At 38.4% G+C, this 22,602-nt stretch overlaps 1 protein-coding gene across 1 annotated transcript; it reads right to left on the bottom strand.

Annotated features, from left to right (window-relative positions):
• Positions 1–21,979: 21,979 nt before the first annotated feature.
• LOC129085879 (prothymosin alpha-like) lies at positions 21,980–22,396 on the bottom strand. Its single transcript, XM_054592260.1, has one exon. The coding sequence runs from the start codon at positions 22,295–22,297 to the stop codon at positions 21,980–21,982; it is 318 nt and encodes a 105-aa protein (XP_054448235.1). The 5' UTR covers positions 22,298–22,396.
• Positions 22,397–22,602: the final 206 nt, after the last annotated feature.

The following is a 22,602-nucleotide window of genomic DNA, read 5'->3' as shown; positions in this document are numbered from 1 at the left end:
CCATTGGAGAGAACTAGTCACAGGTTCTTACAAGGTATGGAGGGGCTGGAAGATGCCTCACAGGACTGGACACAGGCTTCCCCATAACCACTCTGTACCATGGAAGGAAGACATGATTTTTTGATTATCCAATAGCAGTCTCTGCCACACTCTTTAAGACACATCTTAACATTTCAAACAGTAGAAATAAAGAGAATGTCCTAAAAGCTTCCAGAATGAAAATTCCGGCCACATAGTGTACTATGGTTTGTTCATCTGACTGGCATCAGACTTTTCAACAGCAACACAGGATACTTGAAGACAATAGAGCAAGGCTCCCAAGATTCTGAGATAAATTATTGTGTAACTGAAATGTTTATATTCAGCCAAACTCCCAATAAGTGTAAGGCAGAAAATAAAGACATTTTTAGACTCAAACAATTTGCCTACCACAAATCATTTAGTAGGAAGCTCCTAAAGGAGCACAATTCAATACACTGTTGAGTAAACAAGAGCCAAACATGGAATCCAGAAACAAACAGAGGAAGCACCCAGGAAAGTGGCAAAAGGGAAGTCCTGGGATTCCAGACATCTATCACACCTGGCAAGCAACCATCCCAAGAACAGAGGTCTGTGCAAGTGTGAAAGCCAAGATCAAAGGAAGAAAAATAGATTTGATACAGTGTTCAATATGTTTGAAAATTTGGGGAAAAAGAAAGAAAATTTGGAGGCAATTATTAATAAGACTTTGCCAAATTTGTTGGATCATTTGAAAAAAATATAGTGATGTATGTGGAAAACTAAGTAACTTGGTCAGGGATGAAGGGAATTAACAATCATTAACTTTAGGAAAACCATAAAGTTATACAGGAAGAAGGTATGGTTATAATATACTAGTTAGTTCAGTAGTGAATAATTCTTGTTAGTCACATAAATGCTGACTTTTGACTTAACTAGACATTTTGATATAACTATTGGAAAAAGGGGATAATAAAAATGGAAAGGGTTAGAGTTTAATAAGAAATCAAAAACTTCAACAATTTCCTTTCCAGGATTGTACTCTGTGTATATTTTTGATACTTGTACAAAGATTTATGCACAAAGGTCACTACATCATTGAACAAGAGAAATAGCAAAAACAGAGACAACTTAGAAATATGTCCATTGGATTCCAGTTTAAAAGATCATGAATAAAAGGAATACAATGCAAACATTAGAAAAAAAATCAACCCCATACATGATATATGAACTATTTCCAGATAATGAAAATAAAACAAAACACTCAAACAAAAACAAAGTGGGATATAATGGGTCCAATATTCTACCACTTGTGGGGAAGGAATAAATGTATAGTATGAATATATAAATACAGAAACAACTATTGATCCTTGTGTACATACATTCTCTGGAAAGATATATGAGAAACTGCTAATAGTGATTGATTTTATGGAAGGAAACTCTTCAGAAGGACAGGACAAGTAGGACATCTACTTTTCACTACATACCATTTTGTCATTTAAATTTTCATGCTAGTAAATGTATTACCTAGTCAAGTGATTGATTTATTTGTTTGTTTGTTTGTTTGTTTTACAGAGAAGGGAAGGGAGGGAGAAAGAGGGGGAGAGAAACATTGATGTGTGAGAGGAACATCAATCCGTTGCCTCTCATGTGTCCCCAACTGAGGACCTGGCCTGCAACCCAGGCATGTGTTGACTGGGAATTGATCAGACGACCTTTCAGAGTACAGGCCAGCTCTCCATCCACTGAGCCACACCAGCCAGGGCACAAGTGCATCATTTTTTAAATGGAGGTTTAAAAAACAACCTGGTAAAAGGAAGAAAATTTTTTTTAAATATTAGATCCTTTAATATCTCAGCTTAACACATCAAACATCTTAAAATATCATTTCAATACTTTTAGCGCCTTTCTTCCAGGTGGCAGCAACTGCTTTTTTTGTTCTTTTGTAATATCAACCTAACTAGCCTTGAGGATCTATTCAACAATATTTGGATGTCTTATTCTTCCTCTGTGTAAGAAAAAATTTCTTACAATGTATAAGTATATGTATTTACAAAACACATGGTTCAGATATGTTCTTGAGTATTCTTATGCAGAAAAAGAAAAAGCTTGTTACACATTCAAGAGGGTATGTAACACAGACTGGGAAGATACTCACCAAAATGTCGAGAATGATTGTCTCCAGGTGGTAGAACAGTTAATAAGGGAATTTGTGTTTCTCTCTGTGCCTTTCCAAATATTCTACAAAAAAACGTATTTTTGAAAACCTTGTTTAACCTGCAGTGCTGATCCTTGCTATCAGAGCCTTCGCAGGCCCTGGATAGTTGAAGATGGTATGGGCTTAAGTGTTTTCTGGTACCCAAACATGTCCAATATTACCAAACACTCTAATTTCTTAACTGTGGTAAAAAAAAATTACAGAAACTTTGGGCACATAGTAGGACTACTGAAGGAGAGATTTGAGGGTAAAAGTTCATTTTAATACCCTTCAAATCCAGAAGCTGGTTTATTGTGAAGTTAATGAAGCTCATGCATCAGTTCCCACCCCATCCCTTCCCCGACCCTCCTCCACCACATACCCTTTACTTGCACTGATCCCTTTGAAAAGATAACTCATTTTGAATTCGTAATGTTGTATTCCTTTCCTTATAGGGACCATAAATTGTCCAGTTATAGAACCTACCAAACCAACATCCACCACTGCTAAAGCACACCAAAATACTTTATGACATCTTTTTAAATATCCTTGTATGATATAGTTTAGCTCTAATCTCTGCTTTGAAAGGGACAGGAGGGAGATACCTATAAACTCATTAAACTGGGAGGCCAAGTCTCACACACACTTGCACCCCTGTTTCCTAGCACATGTCTGGTATATTTCAGATATGCAAAGATCATTTGTAACACTGTTGAATCAAAGTGCATTTTTAGCCCTGGCTGGTGTGGCTCAGTGGATTGAATGTCAGCCTGCAAACAAAAGGATCTCTGGTTGAGTCCCAGTCAGGGCACATCCCTGGATTGAGGGGCCAGGTCCCTAGCAGGGGGCATGTGAGAGGCAACCACACATTGATGTTTCTCTCTCTGTCTTCCTCTCTGCCTTCCCCTCTCTAAAAATAAATAAATAAAATCTTTTTTCAAAAAGTGAATTTTTACGGACAGGTGCAAGCCTTCCTCTTAATCGCTCGCTTGTTCATGGAGCAACTGAGGGGTAGTCCTTGTCGCGTTGTTTCTGTGGGTGGTAGAAAGGGTGTGCCTATCTCAAATGAACAGGGCCACAAACAACTCCTCATCCCCAGAGGAGCCCTTGGGACTGGTGAGGGGATCCCACTGGGTCACCACAGTGGTACAACACAGGTTGACTCTGTGCCAGGATGAGGAAAAGGGCTGCGCCTCTCTTCTTTGACAAAATGCATCTTCATATTTATCTGTAAAACAGAAAAGCAAACTGGCATGGGACGCCAAATGAGAAGAGAGAAAATTAAATAAATAAATAAATAAATAATTTATATATATATATTATATATAAATTATATATATATATAAATTATATATATATATATAATATATATAGTGCCATATGACCCAGCATTTCCCCTGCTGGACATACACCCAAAAGAAATGAAAGCAGGGACTTGAGCAGATATTTGTACACCCATGTTCATAGAAACATTACTCACAATAGCCAAAAAATAAAAGCAATCCAAGTGTCCACTCACATATTAACAAATAAAATGTGGTATATACATATAATGGAATACCACTCAGTCTTAAAAAGGAATGAAATTGTGACCCATGCTACAACATGAATTAACCTTATAAAAACATTATGCTAAGTGAAATAAGCTAAGCACAAAATGAAAAATATTGCATGATTCCACTTATATATCTACAGTAGTCAAATTTATAGAAACAGAAAATAGAATGGTGATTGCCAGAGGTTGGTTGGGGATGTGGAAATGGGGAGTTATGTCTAATGGGTACATTACAGTTTTAGTTTTGCAAGATGAGAAGAGTACTGGAAATGGATGGTGGTGATGGTTGCAACTGAATTGTACATTAAAAATGGTTGAAATGGTAAATTTCATGTATATTTTTAGTACAATAAAAAATGATGCAAAATACTATCTGGATAGCATCTGGAACAAGAAAGTAATAAATACTTTCCTATATTTTACCAAAATTTTAATAAGTAGAGATGATATGTTTATTTTAGAGCTATTGTGTAAGATAGAGGTTGTGGGCAAAAAATAAAAAGGCAGAGGGCCACATACTAATCCTGACAAGCTCAGGGGATTCCTGAGTGGCAGCCTTACAAACTCAGAGACCTAAAGTAACCACATAGGATTGTCTGAAATTGAAACTTTCTAACTAGACCTGACCTGCATGGCTCAGTTAGTTGGGCTTCAGAACACAAAGCAAAAGGCTGCTGGTTGAATTCCTGGTCATGACACACGCCTGGGTTGTGGATTCCGGATTGGGGCCCCTTTGGGGTGCATGACAGGGACAACTGATCCAGTGTTTCTCTCTCACAACAATGTTTCTCTCCCTTCCTTCCTTCCTTCCTTTCCATGTCTTTAAAAAATAAATAAACAAAAACCTTAAAAAAAACCAACAAAACTTTCTAACTAAAAGCAGTTCCTGGTGGATAGTTCTGTCCTGGACAGTATTTTCCCTGACAAAGGTCAATCTTTACCTTTGAGCCTATCTGTTGTATTTTTACATACCTGATAACATACCCTTGGAATGTCAAAGTAATTTCCTTCCCCCTCCACCACCCCTCAGAGCACAACAAAGGAAGCAGAGCGGAGACCACAAATCTCATTGTTATTGTTATCATGTTAATTGTTCACTGTTAAGATCCTATCTCCACAAATGAAGTATGTCAATTTGTTTTACTTTTTATCCAGCCCCAGAGATTCGCCCCACTTTTGCTTTCTCTTGCTTCCTTAACGTATCACCAATGAATTTCATGTAACCCCCCCTCCAACTTCCCCTTTGATTCTGACGTATAAAATAAATGGTAAAACTGCCATTTCCTGGAGCATTTTCTCAATCCATTGATATTTTGCTTCCCAACAATTGTCAGTTTGGCTCAAATAAACTCTAAAATTCTCTATAGGATTGAACTTCTCTTATGTTGATGATGTGAATTATCTGTGGACATTAATAATAATTGCTAACATCTAATGTGGCCCTTACTGTGTGTCAGGGACTGTGCTAAGTCATTTATGGACATTATCTTGTTTTCATCTTGTGAGGTAGGCACTATTTTTATATCATTTTCAAGTTCAGAAAAGTGAGGCTTAGAAAGTTAAAATTATTTGCCGGGGGTGCAGAATTACTGAGTGGTAGCATCCACAATTGATCTTAAATTTACTAACTCTTGAGCATATTGCTCGCTTAAAAGTTTGGGTTCTGTTTTACAGTTAAAATTTTTTTGGTTGTCTTTATCTTCAGTGAAACACTCATTTAAGGAATTTCTAAAGAAAGAAATCTGAACCAAGAGAATCCAAGTGACATTGGTACCCTGAGGATGTGAGTTAAACAATGCTTTGGCAAGTGGCCTCTTATGTTTTACTATTGAGTTGAGGCACTCAAGTCTAGATCCAGAGGTAAAGGGACTAAAAAGTAAAAATGATCAATTCTTCCATTTTAAAAGGTAAAAATAATTCTGTAAAATATTCCTAAAATATCACTTTAGAACTTTTTTTTATTTCCAGCCTTTAAAACTGTAATTCTTGACACATTGATCAACATTAATTTTTTATAAAAATAAGCATAAACTGGCCAAAACATTGAAACCAACTAAGGAATTCAAAGACTGTAATCTGTTAATTGATAGGATTCTACCTTTCCCCCAAAGGATTAATGGGTGAGGTACTGTATTTGCTTTTGAAATGTGTGTATTCACACCCACACACACAAAACACACTGGTGGATTAAGCACACACACTTACCTCTAATACCTCCCATATTCTCATTAAAGTCACAAAAATATTCTTTAAAGAGAATGAGATAATAATAGCAATAGGAAACACCAAAGAGTATCATCAACAGACCAGAAATTTTGAGACATTTCTGAACAATAGAAAGCAGATGGATGGACTGATAAGAAAGTATATTCAAACTGCAGGCACAAAAAAAATGAGCATGTGTGTTCCCAAGAGGTCCCAAGAAAGGAGTTTACACTCAGTCAATAATACAATGATAGGCTGTGCCGCAATCTTCAGTGGCCTCATGAGAGAACTGGATTCAGTGCCTAGAGACAGCTGGGCCTCTTTCCTCTGACCTGTGTCAACAGAGCTTGGAAGCTGGGACTTTTTTCCTCAAGAAAAAGCCAGAGCACTGCCCTTGGGAAAGCAAGCCATCAGCTCAGAGGGAGCTCCTCGTGATAGTTTCCTGGTCTAAGAGGAGATTTTGAAGAAATTCTGAATATCTACAATAAAGTCACTGGGGAAATAATCTACTGAAAATGCACCTCCACCCATCTCTCCTGGAAACGTCTGGGTTCCTCTGCCCCTTGCTTGCTCTCTACCCACAGGGAAGCCTTCCGGTCTACAAGCCACACCTACTTCTACAAAAACTACTGTGAGTCATTTCATTCAAGGGAGAAGCTTCGAGAAGCAGACCTAAATAATTGAAGAGGAAACTCCCACAAGCTACCTATACTAAATTAAGAGATTGTTTAGTTCTTAATTCATTCAAATAAATAAACAACAGGAAACATCAAACTTATGAGAAAAAAACAATATGAAAGGGAAAGCCTTAGAAAAATAAATTGAATAACTGAGGCTGAAGGAAAAAGATAATCCAAACGGTTAAGGGAATTTTTTTTAAAAACCTGATCCACACTTGCACAAACCAATCACAGTCCTAACACCAGTGCCAATTAAGAAAATTAATATTTGAAACAATTTCAGTAAGAGCACTAAAAATGTTATTTAGTATCATCAGAGGAATTTATAACTACCTCATTCTTTAATCCTCACCTAAGGACATATTTATTGATCTTTTATTTTTAATTATTTATTTATTTTAGAGAGAGGGGAAGGGAGGGAGGAGAGGGAGAGAAACATCAGTGTGTGGTTGTCTCTTATGCGCCCCCTACTAGGAACCTGGCCTGCATGCAACCCAGGCATGTGCCCTGACTGGGAATCAAACTGGCAACCGTTTGGCTCACAGGCTGGCACTCAATCCACTGAGCCACACCAGCCAGGGCTATTTATTGATCTGAAAGAGAGAGAGGAAGGGGGAGAGAGAGAGAGAGAGAGAGGTGAGAGAGAGACATATTGATGTGAGAGAGAAACATCGATTGGTTGCCTCCCACTTGTGCCCTGACTGGAGGATCTAACCCACAACCTAGGTATGTGCCCTGATCTGAGAACCTGTAGCCTTTTGGTGTATGGGATGATGCTCCAACCAACTGAGCCACCTGGCCAGGCCTATACCTACCTCATTGTTAAAATAATTACAGTTTGTGATGAAAAGTAACAATCACAGAACATGAAAGAGTTCTTGGAAACTAAAAATAAAATTTCATTGGAGTTGCTAAATAATAATAAAATAATTGAGCTGGCTAACTGGAAGGGGGCAAAAATGACAAAAAAATATGAGGAAAAAAGTTAAGATGCATGGGAGTTAGCACTAAGAAATCTACTCTTTAAATGTGATTCTCAAAGTTCCTATGGAGAAAAAGAAGTTGTTGAGAAAATAATAAAATAAATTTCTTGCCCTGGCTGGGTAGCTCGGTTGATTAGAGCATCTTTCTGATACAGCAAAGTTGTGGGTTGGATCTCCTGTCAGGGCACGTACAAGGCCAACCAAAAATGCTTAAATAAGTAGAAAAACAAATCTATCTTTCTTTCTCTCTCTCTCTCTCTTTCTCTCTCTCTCTCTCTCCCCCTTCCCTTTTTCTCTCTAAAATTAATAAGTAACCTTTTTTTAAAAAAGTTTTTAGATTGGCAAAGCTCACCAATTTCAGAGCAGGAAGAGCAAACAAATAAACAAAAGCATATCTAGACACACTAGTGAAGGTTTAGAACTCTAAGAACAAAAAGAAAATTCGAAAAGCTTCCAAAGAGAGAGGAAATAGAACAATAATCATTAATAAAACATATATATTAAATATATACCATGTGCTAAACACTGTTCTAGGTCCTTGGGTTATACCAATGAAACAGATCAAAATCCTGACATTCTCTTAGGTAGGATAGATAGCAAACCAAGGCAGGGAGGAGGAGGGAGACACGTCTCACCCACTGACTCAGCAGCCCTGAGCCTGGTCTGATAAAATTGCCAGGTGTTCCAACACAACAAGAAACACTATGTCAGCACAGGAGGAGGGAAGCCCTTGAAATTCTACATATTGTTTCCAATATCTGGGAAAAAAAAGCCTTGGAACTATGTATTTATCTCAAGGCCTGACTCAAGAGGAGGGGGTCCACAGTGCCCAAAGAAGCAGCCCATAGAACAACTTTGGTTAATTGCCTACTTCTGGTCACTGTCTGTTTTATAAGGGAGCCCCTAATGCTTACACAAAGAGCCCATAAATAACTTTGGGTTAACTGCACCAACTTTAATTAACTGCTTCCTGTCACTAACCGCTTCACAAGATGACCAAATATAGTCTGGAGCAAGATAAGGATTTGGGCTAACAGACCCCCTACATGTACCTACATTTGGGTAGTCACATCCCCTCAGGGAAGCTGGTACCACATTTACCCATCAATCAACATGTAACCTCTTCACCACCTTCCTGCCAACCATGTAAGTCCTCAGACCAAAGGACCCGAGGCTCTTGCCACCCCTGCTCTCGCTGCCCTTGAGTCTTGCCACTCTTACCTTGCCACACCCTGAACATAGCTATGCCTTTCACCCCCACCTTGGCAAGCCCCGTTCTCTCCCATGAGAATGTATCACTACTAAACCCTGCTTCTCCCATAACAATTCTTTTCGAAGAATATCTTCAAAGTTCTGAGGAGAAAACATGGATCTTAAATTTCTAAACCTGACCAAACTATCAATCAAACGTGAGGACTAAAAGAAGATGTTTTTAAACACTCAAAAATTCAGTGAGTGCCCTGGTTGGGTGGCTCAGTTGGTTAGAGTGTTGTCCCTGCACACCAAAAAGTTGTGGGTTCAACTCCCGGTCGGGGCACATACCCAGGTTATGGGTTTGATCCCCAGTCAAGGCATATATAGGAGGCAACCAATTGATGTTTTTCTCTCACGTCAATGTTTCTCTCTCTCCCTCTCTCTCTCTCGCTCTCTCAAATAAACATATCCTCGGGTGAGGGTTAAAAAACAAATTCAATGAGCTAATTTCCTACACTAAAAAAAATCTCAAGGATGTAATCCAACAAATTGTAATCCAGGAAAGAAAATAGGCAATGCCATCTGAGTATGACCCAGAAGTGAAGAAAGAAAGAAAAAGAGGAAAGGAAGGAAGAAATGTTGCATTAGACCTTAAGATTTAGAAGAATCTCATTTAAACAGCGACATTCCAATGAAATAAGATTACATTGCTTTCTCAGTGGGGGTTTGTCCATTCAACTCAATTGATAACAGCTGGCAGTCGTAGACAATCTATATACCTGGCTCTCTGCTGAGTGCTTTATATAGGTTACCTTTTTTAATCCTCAGAAGATTTAATTATAATTAGAGCTCTGTGGGAGAGGAATAAACTTTCCTCTTTGCTTCAAGGTTCTTTCTACTGGTCTAATAATTAAATCAAGATGAGACAGTAACAAGAGAAAATAACCAAGTTTAATTAAATATGTATGTTTGGGAACCCTACTTACATAAAGGTTCAGAGACAGAAAGGGAAAATGAGGTGCATATGGCATTCTGAGCCAAGAATAAGAAAGGTACCCGGGGCCTTCAGAAGGCCATTGCAAGACAATAAGAAGAGCAGAAGTTTGCACTGCCCTAAAGATAGGTAAAAAAAAAAAAAAGTTATCTCCGATAATCTCTTATTATGGGCAAGGCCCCTAATTCAAATCCTTTTAGATAGTGAAGGGGGGGTGTCACTGGGCAGCCACAGTTTCTCTTGAGCCCACAGGGTGTTGGTTGCCTTTAGTTCAAAATAACCCATGTACCACAGAGGCATATCTTGGGGTGACTCATTCTGAGCCCCTACAGCAGAATGTAAACATAGTAAACCATGACTGTGTACATATATAACAAAAATTGAGAGGTGAGCCTTCTCACATAACTGGGAATCAAAAGATTCCATCTAGATAAATAAATCCAGAAATAGAAGTTTGGATTCATTAGTTAAAGTTATAAAGAATAGTTTTAAAATATAATTTTTAGAAAAATTAAAAATATAATATAAGCACTATAACACAAAAGGGAAAATGGAAGGAAAACAAAGCAGTTGGGATAAAATATAAGCAAACAAATTCTGCATCTTTCATAGATAGAAGTCAGTAAGTACTTACTAAAGCTGATAAATTAAGAAATAAAGCTGAGTCTCCTGTTTTAAATTATGTAGATAACTGCTGCACACTCTAACAAAATAGTTATCTGTTAACAGAGTGAGCCTGGGCTGAAATGAGCTGGTGATCATATTCATTTTACACTCTTGTACTGATAAAATATTTCTATATTATGTGTATGTAAAACTGCTATAAAATAATAATATACTACTTCAACAATAATAAATTCACTAATATTTTTAAAGAGTGGAAACATACTAAACTAAAAACTTAACAGTAATATTTAATATAGGTATGTGTAGTTAAAAGATGAGTTACTTAATCATAGTTGCTAAGTGTCCTCAAAGGCTCATGGGTTTTAGGAAAATTGTCTTAAGTCAAAGTATTTGGCATATTATATACCTGATATTTTTAAATTGAAAAGAAAAAGGAAGACCCACTTTTTCACATTTTATGATTTTGAATTTGGGAAAAGTTGCAAATATTGTGTGTCCTAATGTTGTTGACCCTACAAATGACTCACAAACTGATAAACTAGAGAATTTGGACTTTTTGAAAAAGGAATTCATCACTGAGGATTACTCACCTGCCAAACTAGAATAAAATGCAATTTGTATTAAGTGACTTTCTTTAACAGTTATTGAGCCAGGGAAGGCTGTGGCATAGGGGACAGAGCATGGTTCAGAAAGCCTCTGTCCCAGCTCGATCCACAACGAGCCTCATGAACTGAGGCCACCGCTTCATCTCTCATTTCTTCATTTGTAGAGTACTGGTAAAATCACTCTCCTTACTGCTTCATATTGTTCCCCTGAGGATCAGAAAGGATAAATCAAATGAAAGTCCTTTGAAATGTTACAAAGTGCTACAAGATTATAGGGTAGTATTTTTTGGATGCTAGAATTTCAAAGTTGAAAGGAATTTAGAAATTATCTAGTCAAGCTTCTTCAGTTTCTTTTTCTTTTCTGTTATTTACAATTGGTTTAAAATTATATACTTCTGAATTATATACTTTTCTAAAGTTACAAGGAATCATAGGCTATTATTGCTGCAAGGGATTTTTGCCAGTCCTCTCATCTAAGCCCCCTGTTTTATTTATTTTTAATACATTTTATTGATTATGCTATTACAGTTGTCGCAATTTTTGCCTCTTTGCCCCCCTCCACCAGGTAACCCCCACTCCCTCCAGCAATTCCCCCATTAGTTCATATCCATGGGTCATGCATTTAAGTTCTTTGGCTATTCCATTTCTTATACTGTACTTTATATACCCATAGCTATTCTGTAACTGCCTATTTGTACTTAATCCCCTTACCTCTTCACTCACTCCCCAGCACCTCCTTTCCACCTGGCAGCCATGAAAACACTCTCTGTATCCATGATTCTGTTTCTGTTCTGCTTGTTTTCTTAGTTTGGTTTTTAGATTAAATTGTTAATTGTTGTGAATTTATTGACATTTTAATGTTCATAGTTTTGAGGTTCTTTTTTTTTTCTTAAATAAACCCCTTTAATATTTTATGTAATAATGGCTTGGTAATGATGAATTCCTTTAGCTTTACCTTGTTTGGGAAACACTTTATCTGCCCTTCAATTCTAAATGATAGCTTTGCTGGATAGAGTAATCTTGGTTGCAGACCCTTGTGTTTCATTACTTTGAATATTTCTTGCCAATTCCCTCTTGCTTGCAAAGTTTCTTTTGAGAAATCAGCTGATAGCTTTATGGGAACTCCTTTGTAGGTAACACTCTGCTTTTCCCTTGCTGCTTTTAAGAGTCTCTCTTTATCTTTAAGCTTTGGCATTTTATTTATAATGTGTCTTGATGTGGTCCTCTTTGGGTCCAACTTGTTTGGGACTCTCTCTTCTTCTTGGACTTACATGTCTATTTTCTTCACCAAATTAGGGAAGATTTCTTTCATTATTTTTTCAAGTAAGTTTTCAATTTCTTGCTCTTCTTCTTATCCTTCTGGCATCCTTATGATTCAGATGTTAACACTTTTGGAGATGTCCCAAAGTCTTCTTATACTCTCCCCCCCCTTTTTTTTTTTTTTTTTTGAATTCTTATTTCTTCAGTCTGTTCTGGTTAAGTGTTTATTTCTTCCTTATGTTCCAGATCATTGATTTGAATCTCAGCTTCCTTCCCTTCACTGTTGGTTCCCTGTGGATTTTTCTTTATTTCACTTAGTGTAGCTTTCATTTCTTTCCTTATGTTTTTGCCATACTCAATGATTTCTCAGCATCCTTAACACCAGTGGTTTGACCTCTGCATCTGTTATGTTGGTTTTCTCTGTTTCATTTAGTTCTTTTTCTGGGGTTTGGTTCTGTTCTTTCATTTGGGCCGTATTTGACTCTCCAACTTGGCAGCCTCCCTGTTTGTGTTTCTGTGTATTAGGTAGAGCTGCTTTGACTCCCTGTCTTAGTGTACCTGTTAAGTTGTAAGGTGCAGAGCCTTAGGTATTCGCCAGGGTGGGGCAACCTGCTTCACCATGGTGCTGTGGAGAGGGAGAGGTTGGAGAGGGGACAATACCACTGCCTGGCCTCTGGAGGCATGACTGGCACTCACCCCATTTCCAGTCACTTCACCCATTCCTCATATACCCTGACTGGTGCCCTTCCAGCTGTTGGTACTGAATCCCAGAGTCGGTGGCTTTGCATACATTTTATGAGCACACAGGCCCTTTAAATGGACTTTCTTGAGCAGCAGGCAGTTTGTTCTACTGCCACAACCTATACTGGTTTTTACAGCCTGAAGCTGTGAGGCTTTATTTTCCTGGCACTGGAACCCTGGGCTGTGCGGTGTGGCCTGGGGCTGGGATCACTCACTCCCAAGGTATCCCTCCCAACTTTTATTCACCACACATGAGTGTGGGACTGCCCTTATCACTGTCACTGCCGCCTCTCTGCACCACACCATGTCTTCTCCGCCCTGGCTCTCGGTCTCTGCCCCTCCTACTCATCTGGATGAATGTGGCTTCTTTAAATCCTTGGTTGACAGACTTCCATACAGTTCTATTTTCTGACAGTTCTAGGTGTTTTTTGTTTTGAGTTGAGTTGTGATTGTGTGAGGAGGTAAAGCATGTCTACTTACACCTCCATCTTGACCAGAAGTCCTTGTCTAAGATATCAGAGTCACACACACCCCATTGCTACACTCATTCTTCTTCCAGAAATCATTTTAATTTTAGTCTCAGAAATCATATTTATAATTTAGGAGTTGTGTGTGTATGTCTGTGTCTGTGTCTGTGTGTCTGAGTTGGACTGGTACTGTGAGAGTTGAATTGCAAATAGGAATGGAGTCCAATAGCAGGTCGTGGAGATTCAAAGCCCTAAGTTTTTTTTATAGATATGCCTCCAAGCTGCTATGTAACCCTGGGTAAGTCACCTTCTTAGACCATTAAAATGGAAGTAATTCTTAAGACTATCACTCTTACTGAACTGCCATGGACAATAATGATAATTCATTTTAAATAGTCTATTTTAAAAGACACCATGAAAGTGATTGTGGCACTACCTGAGTTTTCTCAATGTCTGTTGATCATTAGAGTTTTTCCATTTGTACTTTCTTCCCTATTTCAACTAACACCACTAGAATTCATGACTTCCGGCTAGACAGCCATTTCTTTTTCCCACAGAAATAATTCTATTCCTGAAATGGCTTTAGAATCTGTTTCTGGCCTCTCTAGAGTTCCCATTGTGACTCTCTCAGTCTTTCATTTTATTATTTTAAAGATTTTATTTATGTATTCTTAGAGGGGAAGGGAGGAAGAGAGAGAGGAGAAAAACATTGATTTGTAGAGAAACATCAATCTATTGCCTCTCACACATGCGCCAACCTGGGGACCAGGCCCATAACCCAGGCATGTGCCCTGACTGGGAATAGAACCCCCAGCCTCTCTCTTTGCAGGATGATGTCCAGCCAACCGAGCTACACCAGCCAGGGCTCTCCTAGTCTTTTAATATTTCTTGCTTAGATACCATAACTTTCTAACACTTATGCCTACCTCTTTAACAATCATTCCCCATTATGTCTGCTCCATTCTAGGACATTTAAATAAATACAGACTGCCCATTCCATGTATCTCTAAGGGTAGAAAAAAGCTTAGCTTTTTGGCTACAGCTATCTTGAATATGTCTTTCAATGTTCTCTTGTGTCCAGTCCTTTGGCTCTGTATTCTAGCTCTTAATACCAGTCACAGAGTCTCCTGGCTTTGATTACCTGGGTGGACATACTTCTGTTTCACTCTGATTCCTTTTGACCTAACATCATGCTTATTTATAAACTTATATCTGCAACTGTGGGTAAAAAGTGTTGTCATTGCCCCATTCTGGCTACAATTGACTCATTCTAGCCCACCAGACTAGTCTTCAGGAAAAGGAAATAGGCAAAGTTTGTTATTACAGTGTCATTCCAGAACTCGGATTGTAATGTGTTATTCTCTGATTCCAGTGCCAATAACAAAATGCCACTGTAGTTGTACAAGGTTTTGTGACTTGGCTGGGTATGGGGCACAAAGGATCTTTAGCAACAGAAGGCTGGTGGGGAGGGAAACAGAAGCCATCTGGGAACACCCACTGCTGGAATGGAAAGTGGACTAACCAAACTTCAAAGGCAAGCCCTGAAGAAGGTTTTTAGATGAGGCAAAGACAGGAGGTCTCAACAGTCTTGGCTACCAATTCAGAAGTTGTTGGCTCTGCCATGGAGGTGAGGGAGATGGGGTTAGCCATGCTGACAACAAGTTATAGGCTTCAAATTTTTACCTTAAAAAACATACATATAAATGCTTACTGAAGCTTCCATTCATTCCTTCAGTAAATTGTTAGGCACCAACTATAAACCAGGCATTTTGCCGGGATACTGGGTACACAATGGAAAATGAAAGCAGGCACAGTGACTACTTAGGCAAGCTTTGTTACATAACTTGGCATGAACTATTCTTCATTATTGTCTTGTCAATATTAGAATAGCTTTTGGACCAGTGGATGTGGCTTCTAGCCAATACTTTTATGCAAACAATTCTCAGATGTGCCACAAATATGTAGCCAGCATAACATTATAGCCTCCATTCCTGCTCTGGGATAATGACACAATTTTCCATTAAAAGACATCCTTCATAGGCAAATAAGAAAAATATATATTGGTGGTCCAAGCAGCTTGTTTTTTTTTTTCAACTCTATATTCAGGTCAGAAAAATCCTAACCCAGAATCTTGAATAGTTAATCATAACAACACATTTTTCAACAATACATCCAAGTATTTATGCTGTCAAGAGTACTTGGTGATATGACATCAAATTATTACATTTTGTTGAACTTGGTTATCACTGCAGGATTGGTAACAAAAAAAAAATTGGTCTCTTGAGAAGACACTAGTTCATATCACTACTAATCAGTGTCCAGGGAGAAAGAATACTTACATAAATAAAGAGACATGGCATATTCCTGGCTTGGAAGATGCACATTGTAAAGATGTCTATTTTTTTTCCTAAAACCAACCTATAAATTTATTACAGCTCAATGAAATTCTAATGGAATTCTTTTTGAACTTGGCAAAATAATTTTAAAATCCGAAAGAATAAAAATATTCAAGGATAGCCAGGAATATCTTATTACAGAAGAATCTTAGGGGGGACTTTGTCAGTTATTTAAACTGCAGTATTTACTGCTACCCTACTGCTGCAGGAATAGACAGATGATGAAAAAAAACAAAATATTAAGTACAGAAGTAGATTCTAATATGAATAGTATTTGATTGTATAATAAAGTGGTGAAAAGAAATGTGTTATTCAGACAACTGACTAGACACTTGGAAAAAGAATAAAGTTGGATCCCTATGTTGAATTTCCAGGGGGAATAAAGATTTAAATTTTTAAAAAATCATCAAATTATTAAAAATGTTTAGATGAATATAAGTGAAGGAGGATTGAAGCCTGACAGTTGTCTGTCCAGGCATCAGGCCTACCCCCAACACTACCAAGGGAGGGATTCCCCACTATCAGTCTGTGAGTGGTCTTGCTTTAACAGAGTCCAGCTCCTAAGTCCTTGCCTCCAAATTAGGAGCTGGAGGAGACTAGTTTTCCCCCAGGCTACACATATGGCCTGTGTGGAACACTCTGTGACTTGATGGCTAAAGAAGAAAGGGTTCAACACTGGTTTTCAGTTGGCTCTTCCATGATATACAATCACTAGCACAATAAGGACTACTATTGCACATTCTACCCTCTTAAAAGTGGCCTTGAAAGATTATTATAAAAGTATTTTCTTCCTTCAGACTTCAGTCAAGGGACACATTAAAGATTCCACTAAACTGGAAAATGAAACTCTTACTTTGCCATATCTTATCAAACAGAGAAGTTCAAGTGTAGGCTGGGTGATTAATTCTGACTATAAAGGGAAAGAGAATCATTGTAGCATAATAGGGGCTACAATAAATATTGTAGCATAAAGAGAGGTGACCGCACCCCCAGATATACCTTATCATACACCATGACTAGTGTTAAAAATCATTAGGGGACACAAGTAACACAACACAAGCAGGGTCAATAAGGGTTCAGATCCTTTGAAAATAAAAGTTTGGGTCACTCTAACAAGTAAAGAACCCCAACAGCTACAGAAAAAGTGGAGGGGGAAAAAAATCAGTTTTGTACTTTTAAGATAGTAAAATGGCCCTGATCATTGTGGTTCAGTTTGTTGGGCACTGTCCACAAAGCAAAAGTTCATCATTTCCATTCCCAGTCAGGGCACATATGAAAGGCAACCGATTGATGTTTCTCTTCCTTTCCTTCTTCCTCTCTTCTCCTCTCTGTAAAAATAAATAAATACAATCTATTAAAAAAAAGATAGTAGAAATGTATTTTGGCTTATGAACCTCAAGAAACAGACTAACTTGGAGAATCAAGATGGTGGAGGAGTGAGTGCAAGTCACGCTGACCTCCTCTCAGGACCAATATGGAATTACAAGTAAATTGTGGAGAAATCACCTGGAACAAACAACTGAACTGAGCCTTATAACCTTGGACAGACAGAAGAATCAGCATTAGCACAACCTAACTGGTAAGGAGTGTGGTAGAGACTCGAGAAAGCAGGCAGGGCACCTATGGGTGGCAGCGCCAGGATATTGAAAAGGCCAGTTGGATCCACTTGAGAAGAGAGGCATCCAAATCATAAGCAGGGATCTCCAGCCTATAGCACCAGAGCCGAAAAAGTACACAGATAACAGCCAGCTGTGAAAGTGGCAAGGTTACTCTCTGCAGAGACAGGCAGCTGGAGACACAAAGAGCCATTTAAAGGACCAATACATACATTTTTATTTGCAGCCACTTATGCTGTGCTCCAGGAAAGGTGGGGGCACAGTGGGCTAGAGATGCCTGAGGAGAGACTGGGGAAGGAGGCTTTGGGGAGAGAACTGAGAGAGTAGCCAGCGGGATCCCAATGCTGACTCATCCTCCATATGGCAACTGCTGTCTTGCTCAGGCAGACCACTCCTCTGAGTAGCAGCAGCCTGAGAGGACACAATAGCTCCACCCCCAGGAGGGACGTTGTCCTGGCCTCGTAGTGCTGAAGCCTGACTACTGAATACAGAGTGGCAGCAATGGATAGTAGGTGCCTGGCTAAAGGGGGTGCAGAGTGGTCTAGAGACATTTGAGGAGATCTGGTGACAGAGCTTCGGGGAAGAGAATGGAGAGAGTAGCTGGCAGGATCCTGGTGCTGACTCCTCCCCCTATGGCAACAGCCATCTGGCTCAGGCAGACTTCTCCCCTGAGCGGCAGCAGTGTGAGAGGACCCAATAACCCTGTCCCCCAAGGATGGACTCTTCCCTGCCCTGTGGTGTCTAAGCCAGCCTGCTGAGTGCAGAATGACTAGATTAACAGCTGAAGGAGACAGCCACAGACAGGAGATTCCTGGAAGTCTCAGACAGACTGCCAAAGGTCAGATAGGGTCAACATCTGGCATCATCAGAAATTCACCACATTTCTATTTACCATAGAAATTCACACCACAAAGTCAGGAAATCAAGACAGATCAATTTAAGAAGCAGAAGCAAAAAAGAATAGCCTCACAAATAATGAGAAGACAAAGAAACACCCCCCAGTCAAAGGGAAAGGAGGAATCCCCAGAAAGAGAACGAAGTGAAAGAGAGGCAAGTAAACTATCAATATTGAGTTCCAAAAAACAGCTCTAAGGAAGCTCAATGAGCTTAGTGAGCTCAGAGAGAATTTCCAAAAACTTCAGGGAAACTACGAGGAACTTACTGCAAACTATATAAGCATCAAAAAGGACACAGAAAATATCAATAAGAGTCAAGAGGAAATGAAGAATACAATTTCTGAATTGAAGAGCACAGTAGAAAGAATCAAAAGCAGGCTAGATGAAGCAGAGGACTGAATCATTGAGCTGGAGGATAAGGTAGAAAAAAGCTCCCAGAAAGAGCAAGAAAATGAAAAAAGACTCCAACTGAATGAAAAGGTGTTTAGGGAAATGCAGGACAACCTGAAACATAATAATATCCGTATATCAGGGACACCAGAAGGAGAAGAAGAGGAGGAAGGGATAGAAAACCTGTTTGAAAAAGTAAGAATGGAAAACTTCCCTCATTTGAGGAGAGAATAAGTCACACAAGTCCAGGATGCACAGAGGGTCCCATTTAAGAGGAACCCAATGAGGCCCACTCCAAGACACATCATCATCATTAAAATGACAAATATCAAAGACAAAGAAAGAATCCTAAAGGCAGCAAGGGAGAAACAGGTAGTAACATATAAGGGAGCACCGGTACAGCTTGCAGCTTACTTCTCAACAGAAACACTACAAGCCAGAAATAAATAGCAATAAATATTCCAAGTTATGAGAAGCAAAGGCTTGTAACCAAGACTGCTCTACCCAGCAAGACTCTCAATTAAAGCGGAAGGCAAAATAAGGAGTTTCCCAGACAAAAGAAAGCTAAACAAATAAACTTATACCAAACCAGCATTGCAAAATATGCTAAATGTACTGCTTTAAGAAGATGAAGAAAGAATCTATGAATACCCACTTACTTTCACAATACTTGATATTACCAATATTTTTAAAACTTATTAATCTGATTGTGACAATGATGTGCTATTTTAATTGTACTTTATTATTTGTTGAAACTAAACCTCTTTTGTATATTTCTTGCCTGTTTCTATTATTTTTAAAAAGCTTTAAATGACTTTTGGTATTCTTTATCGATTTTTTGATTAAATGTTTGTAGAATTTTTTCCCTAAAAATAACCCTCAAAACTATTAACCCTTTTTTAGATGTGTTGCAGATACTTTCCTATTCCATTACTTGTCCTTTTACTATTTTTATATGTATATTTCTGTGTATTTATAAATGTTTAATGTAGTCATATTGTCAATACTTTACTTTATAGCTTCTGGGTTTGAATATTTTACTTCAGGTTAAAAAAATATTAGGTTGTATTTTCTCCTAAAACTCCTTAGATTCTACGTATTGATTTTTAACTCACCTGAATATTTTTTGTAGAATGTGTGAAATAGGGCTCTACATTTGTTTTATTTCAAGTTATAGTGGTCCATGCACCTTATTTGTTGAATAAGACTTATTTTCCCCATTGATTTGAAATGCCAATTTAATCATCTATTACATTGTTAGATACATACATTTGTTTCTAGAATGCTCATTTTATTTCATTAATCTACTTGATTATTTCTATGCTGGTATCATGTTGTTTTCATTGCTGAGACTATAATGGATTTAAATGTTTTAATATTTTATACTGGATTTTGATATTTAAAAAAATAAATAAAATCAATCTTCATTTAAAAAAAAAAGAATGTACTCCTAGCTTTTGTGACAACATGTATGGAACTGGAGAATATTATGCTAAGTGAAATAAGCCAATTGGTGAAAAACAAATACCATATGATCTCACCTATAAGTGGAATCTATTCAACAAAATAAACTAATGAACAAAATAAACCACAGGCATGGAAACATGGAGCAGACTGAAAATGACCAGAGGGGATGGGGAAGGAGGACAATGGTGTAAAGAAGAAAGGACCTAACAATGAACATGTATGAATGACCCATGGACATGGACAACAGAGTAGGAATTAACTGTGGGAGTGGGGGGTGGGAATGGAATGGGTGGAGGAGGGCAAAGGGGGAAAACTTGAGACAACTAATGGAATAAACATGATTTAAAAATAAAAAATAAAAATAAACGGACTAATTTTAACATGTCAATATATCCCCACTTTAAGCATAAAGTCTGCTCGAGGTTCAGAGAGAAGATACATGTTCTTGCTTACCAATAGTTCTGCAGAGGAAGTTAATACCATCTGGTATTTCTTTATCTTGCTCTTTCTTTAACCTCTGTCATCCCCTCCTCCTGACCTTTGGAATTTCCTGCAACTCTCTCTCTTTCTGGGCTATGATACTTTGCTATTTGTAGTTCCTCGGGTCCCCAGGCTAGTTCCCACGTTCACCACTCAACACTTGGTGCTCTTCCTCCTGCCTTCCCACCACTTCCATGACTGCTTACCTACTGCCATTTAAGATTCAGCCTAAAAGTCCTCTCTGAAGCCTCATGAACATGCCCAACAGAACTGACCACTTTTTCCTTACTTCTATACGACTACCTATAATACTTTATTGGTTTTATAGGTTTACATGTTTGTCTCTGCTTATAAGATTTACCTTTAAAAGCGCAGGACTCAGCACTGAGAATAGAACATAACAGGTGCTCAATAAAGCATGTGGACTAAACTGATGAATCACTAATAGTAGAGGCAGGTTGAGAATGAACAGACTTTCAGCCATAGACTTTATTTTTTATTTTTTTATTAGAACAACTCAGTAAAATAAAATTCCAGTTTATTGTTGGACAACATTGTTTCACCCATACGTCAAACAGGCCAAATAAATAAATAAATAAATAAATAAATAAAAAACAGCAACTGCATAGACAAAGAAAGGGGAAAAAAGCAACCTTTTATCTTTGGCCTTTTTAACCATCTCATACAAACTAACTACTTATAATACAGCTAAGTACATACACAAAATGTTACCGGAATGCTCGGAATAAGATATTTTTTTTGTTTTTGTTTTGCTTGTTTTACAAGGTTTTTTTCTCTTTTGAGATTATAATGAACATGGTCACACCACAAGGAAAGCCGGAAGTAGGACAAGAGAATGCTCCAAAGGCTGATTTTGTCATCCTGAGGTCATTAAAAATGGCTGACCCCTAACAATACATACAAAAATATAAAACGTAAATAAAAATTAAGAACACATTTTCCTTTTTAAATTACTTTTAATAAAAAATAAAAAAAAAGGCAGGGCCTTGGAAGTTTTGGTTTCTTTCCTCCCCTGGTGCAAATTCGTTGTGGTTTTGGTTGGGTGGTGGAGAGCGCATGTCATCAGTGGGTGGCACTGCCGGCGGTGGGCTGGCAGGACTCTACTTGAAGGTGACCACGTTTAGATTCTGAGACGGGGAAGTGGAGGATGAATAGGTCATGGTGGCCTTTTTAAAAAAATTTAAGTTTAACTTTTCCTTTTTTGCTGACTAGTCATCCTCATTGGCCTTGTGCTTTGTGGTATCAACATCATTATCCTCATCATCTTCAGCTGCCCGTTTCATTGTAGCTGTCTCAGCCTCCTCATTTTCATCTGCCTCCTCTTCATCACCATCATTTTCCTCCTCCTCTCCTCCTTTCTCTTCTTCATCCACCTCATCGTCAGCCTCCAGCTCCCCATTTTCCTCATTAGCATTGCCATTAGCAGGTGCATCTCTTCCATTCTCTGCCTCCTCCACAGCTTCCTTCTTCTCCTTTAAGTCCTTGGTGGTGATCTCGGAGCTGGTATCCACGGCCGTGTCTGACATGGTGGGCACGCTAATGATACTATGCAGTGAATTTAAAACATAAATACATTAAAAAAGAAAAAAAAAGCGAGAGTTCGAGGACTCTGGCGAAATGCTGCCAGAGTCCGGAGCGACTGAGAAGGCGCACGGAGGAGACGGCTGCAGCGAGTGGAGAGGCAGACCCAAGAACAAGGCAGAGATGGCTTTCCAAAGCAGCCAGTGGGGTTCGGCCACAGACTTGAAATGAAACAAATATTTTTGTAGATTTACTCTACCCCAAATAACTAAAGCTCATGTCCACAAGTACTTAGAAAGAGCTGGAATTA

This window comes from Pteronotus mesoamericanus, unplaced genomic scaffold, assembly GCF_021234165.1.
Source record: "Pteronotus mesoamericanus isolate MK-2021 breed Mesoamerican mustached bat unplaced genomic scaffold, CSHL_Meso_final scaffold_36, whole genome shotgun sequence".
NCBI classification, from domain to species: Eukaryota; Metazoa; Chordata; class Mammalia; order Chiroptera; family Mormoopidae; genus Pteronotus; species Pteronotus mesoamericanus.
This window is presented reverse-complemented; position numbering and strand designations above follow the sequence as displayed.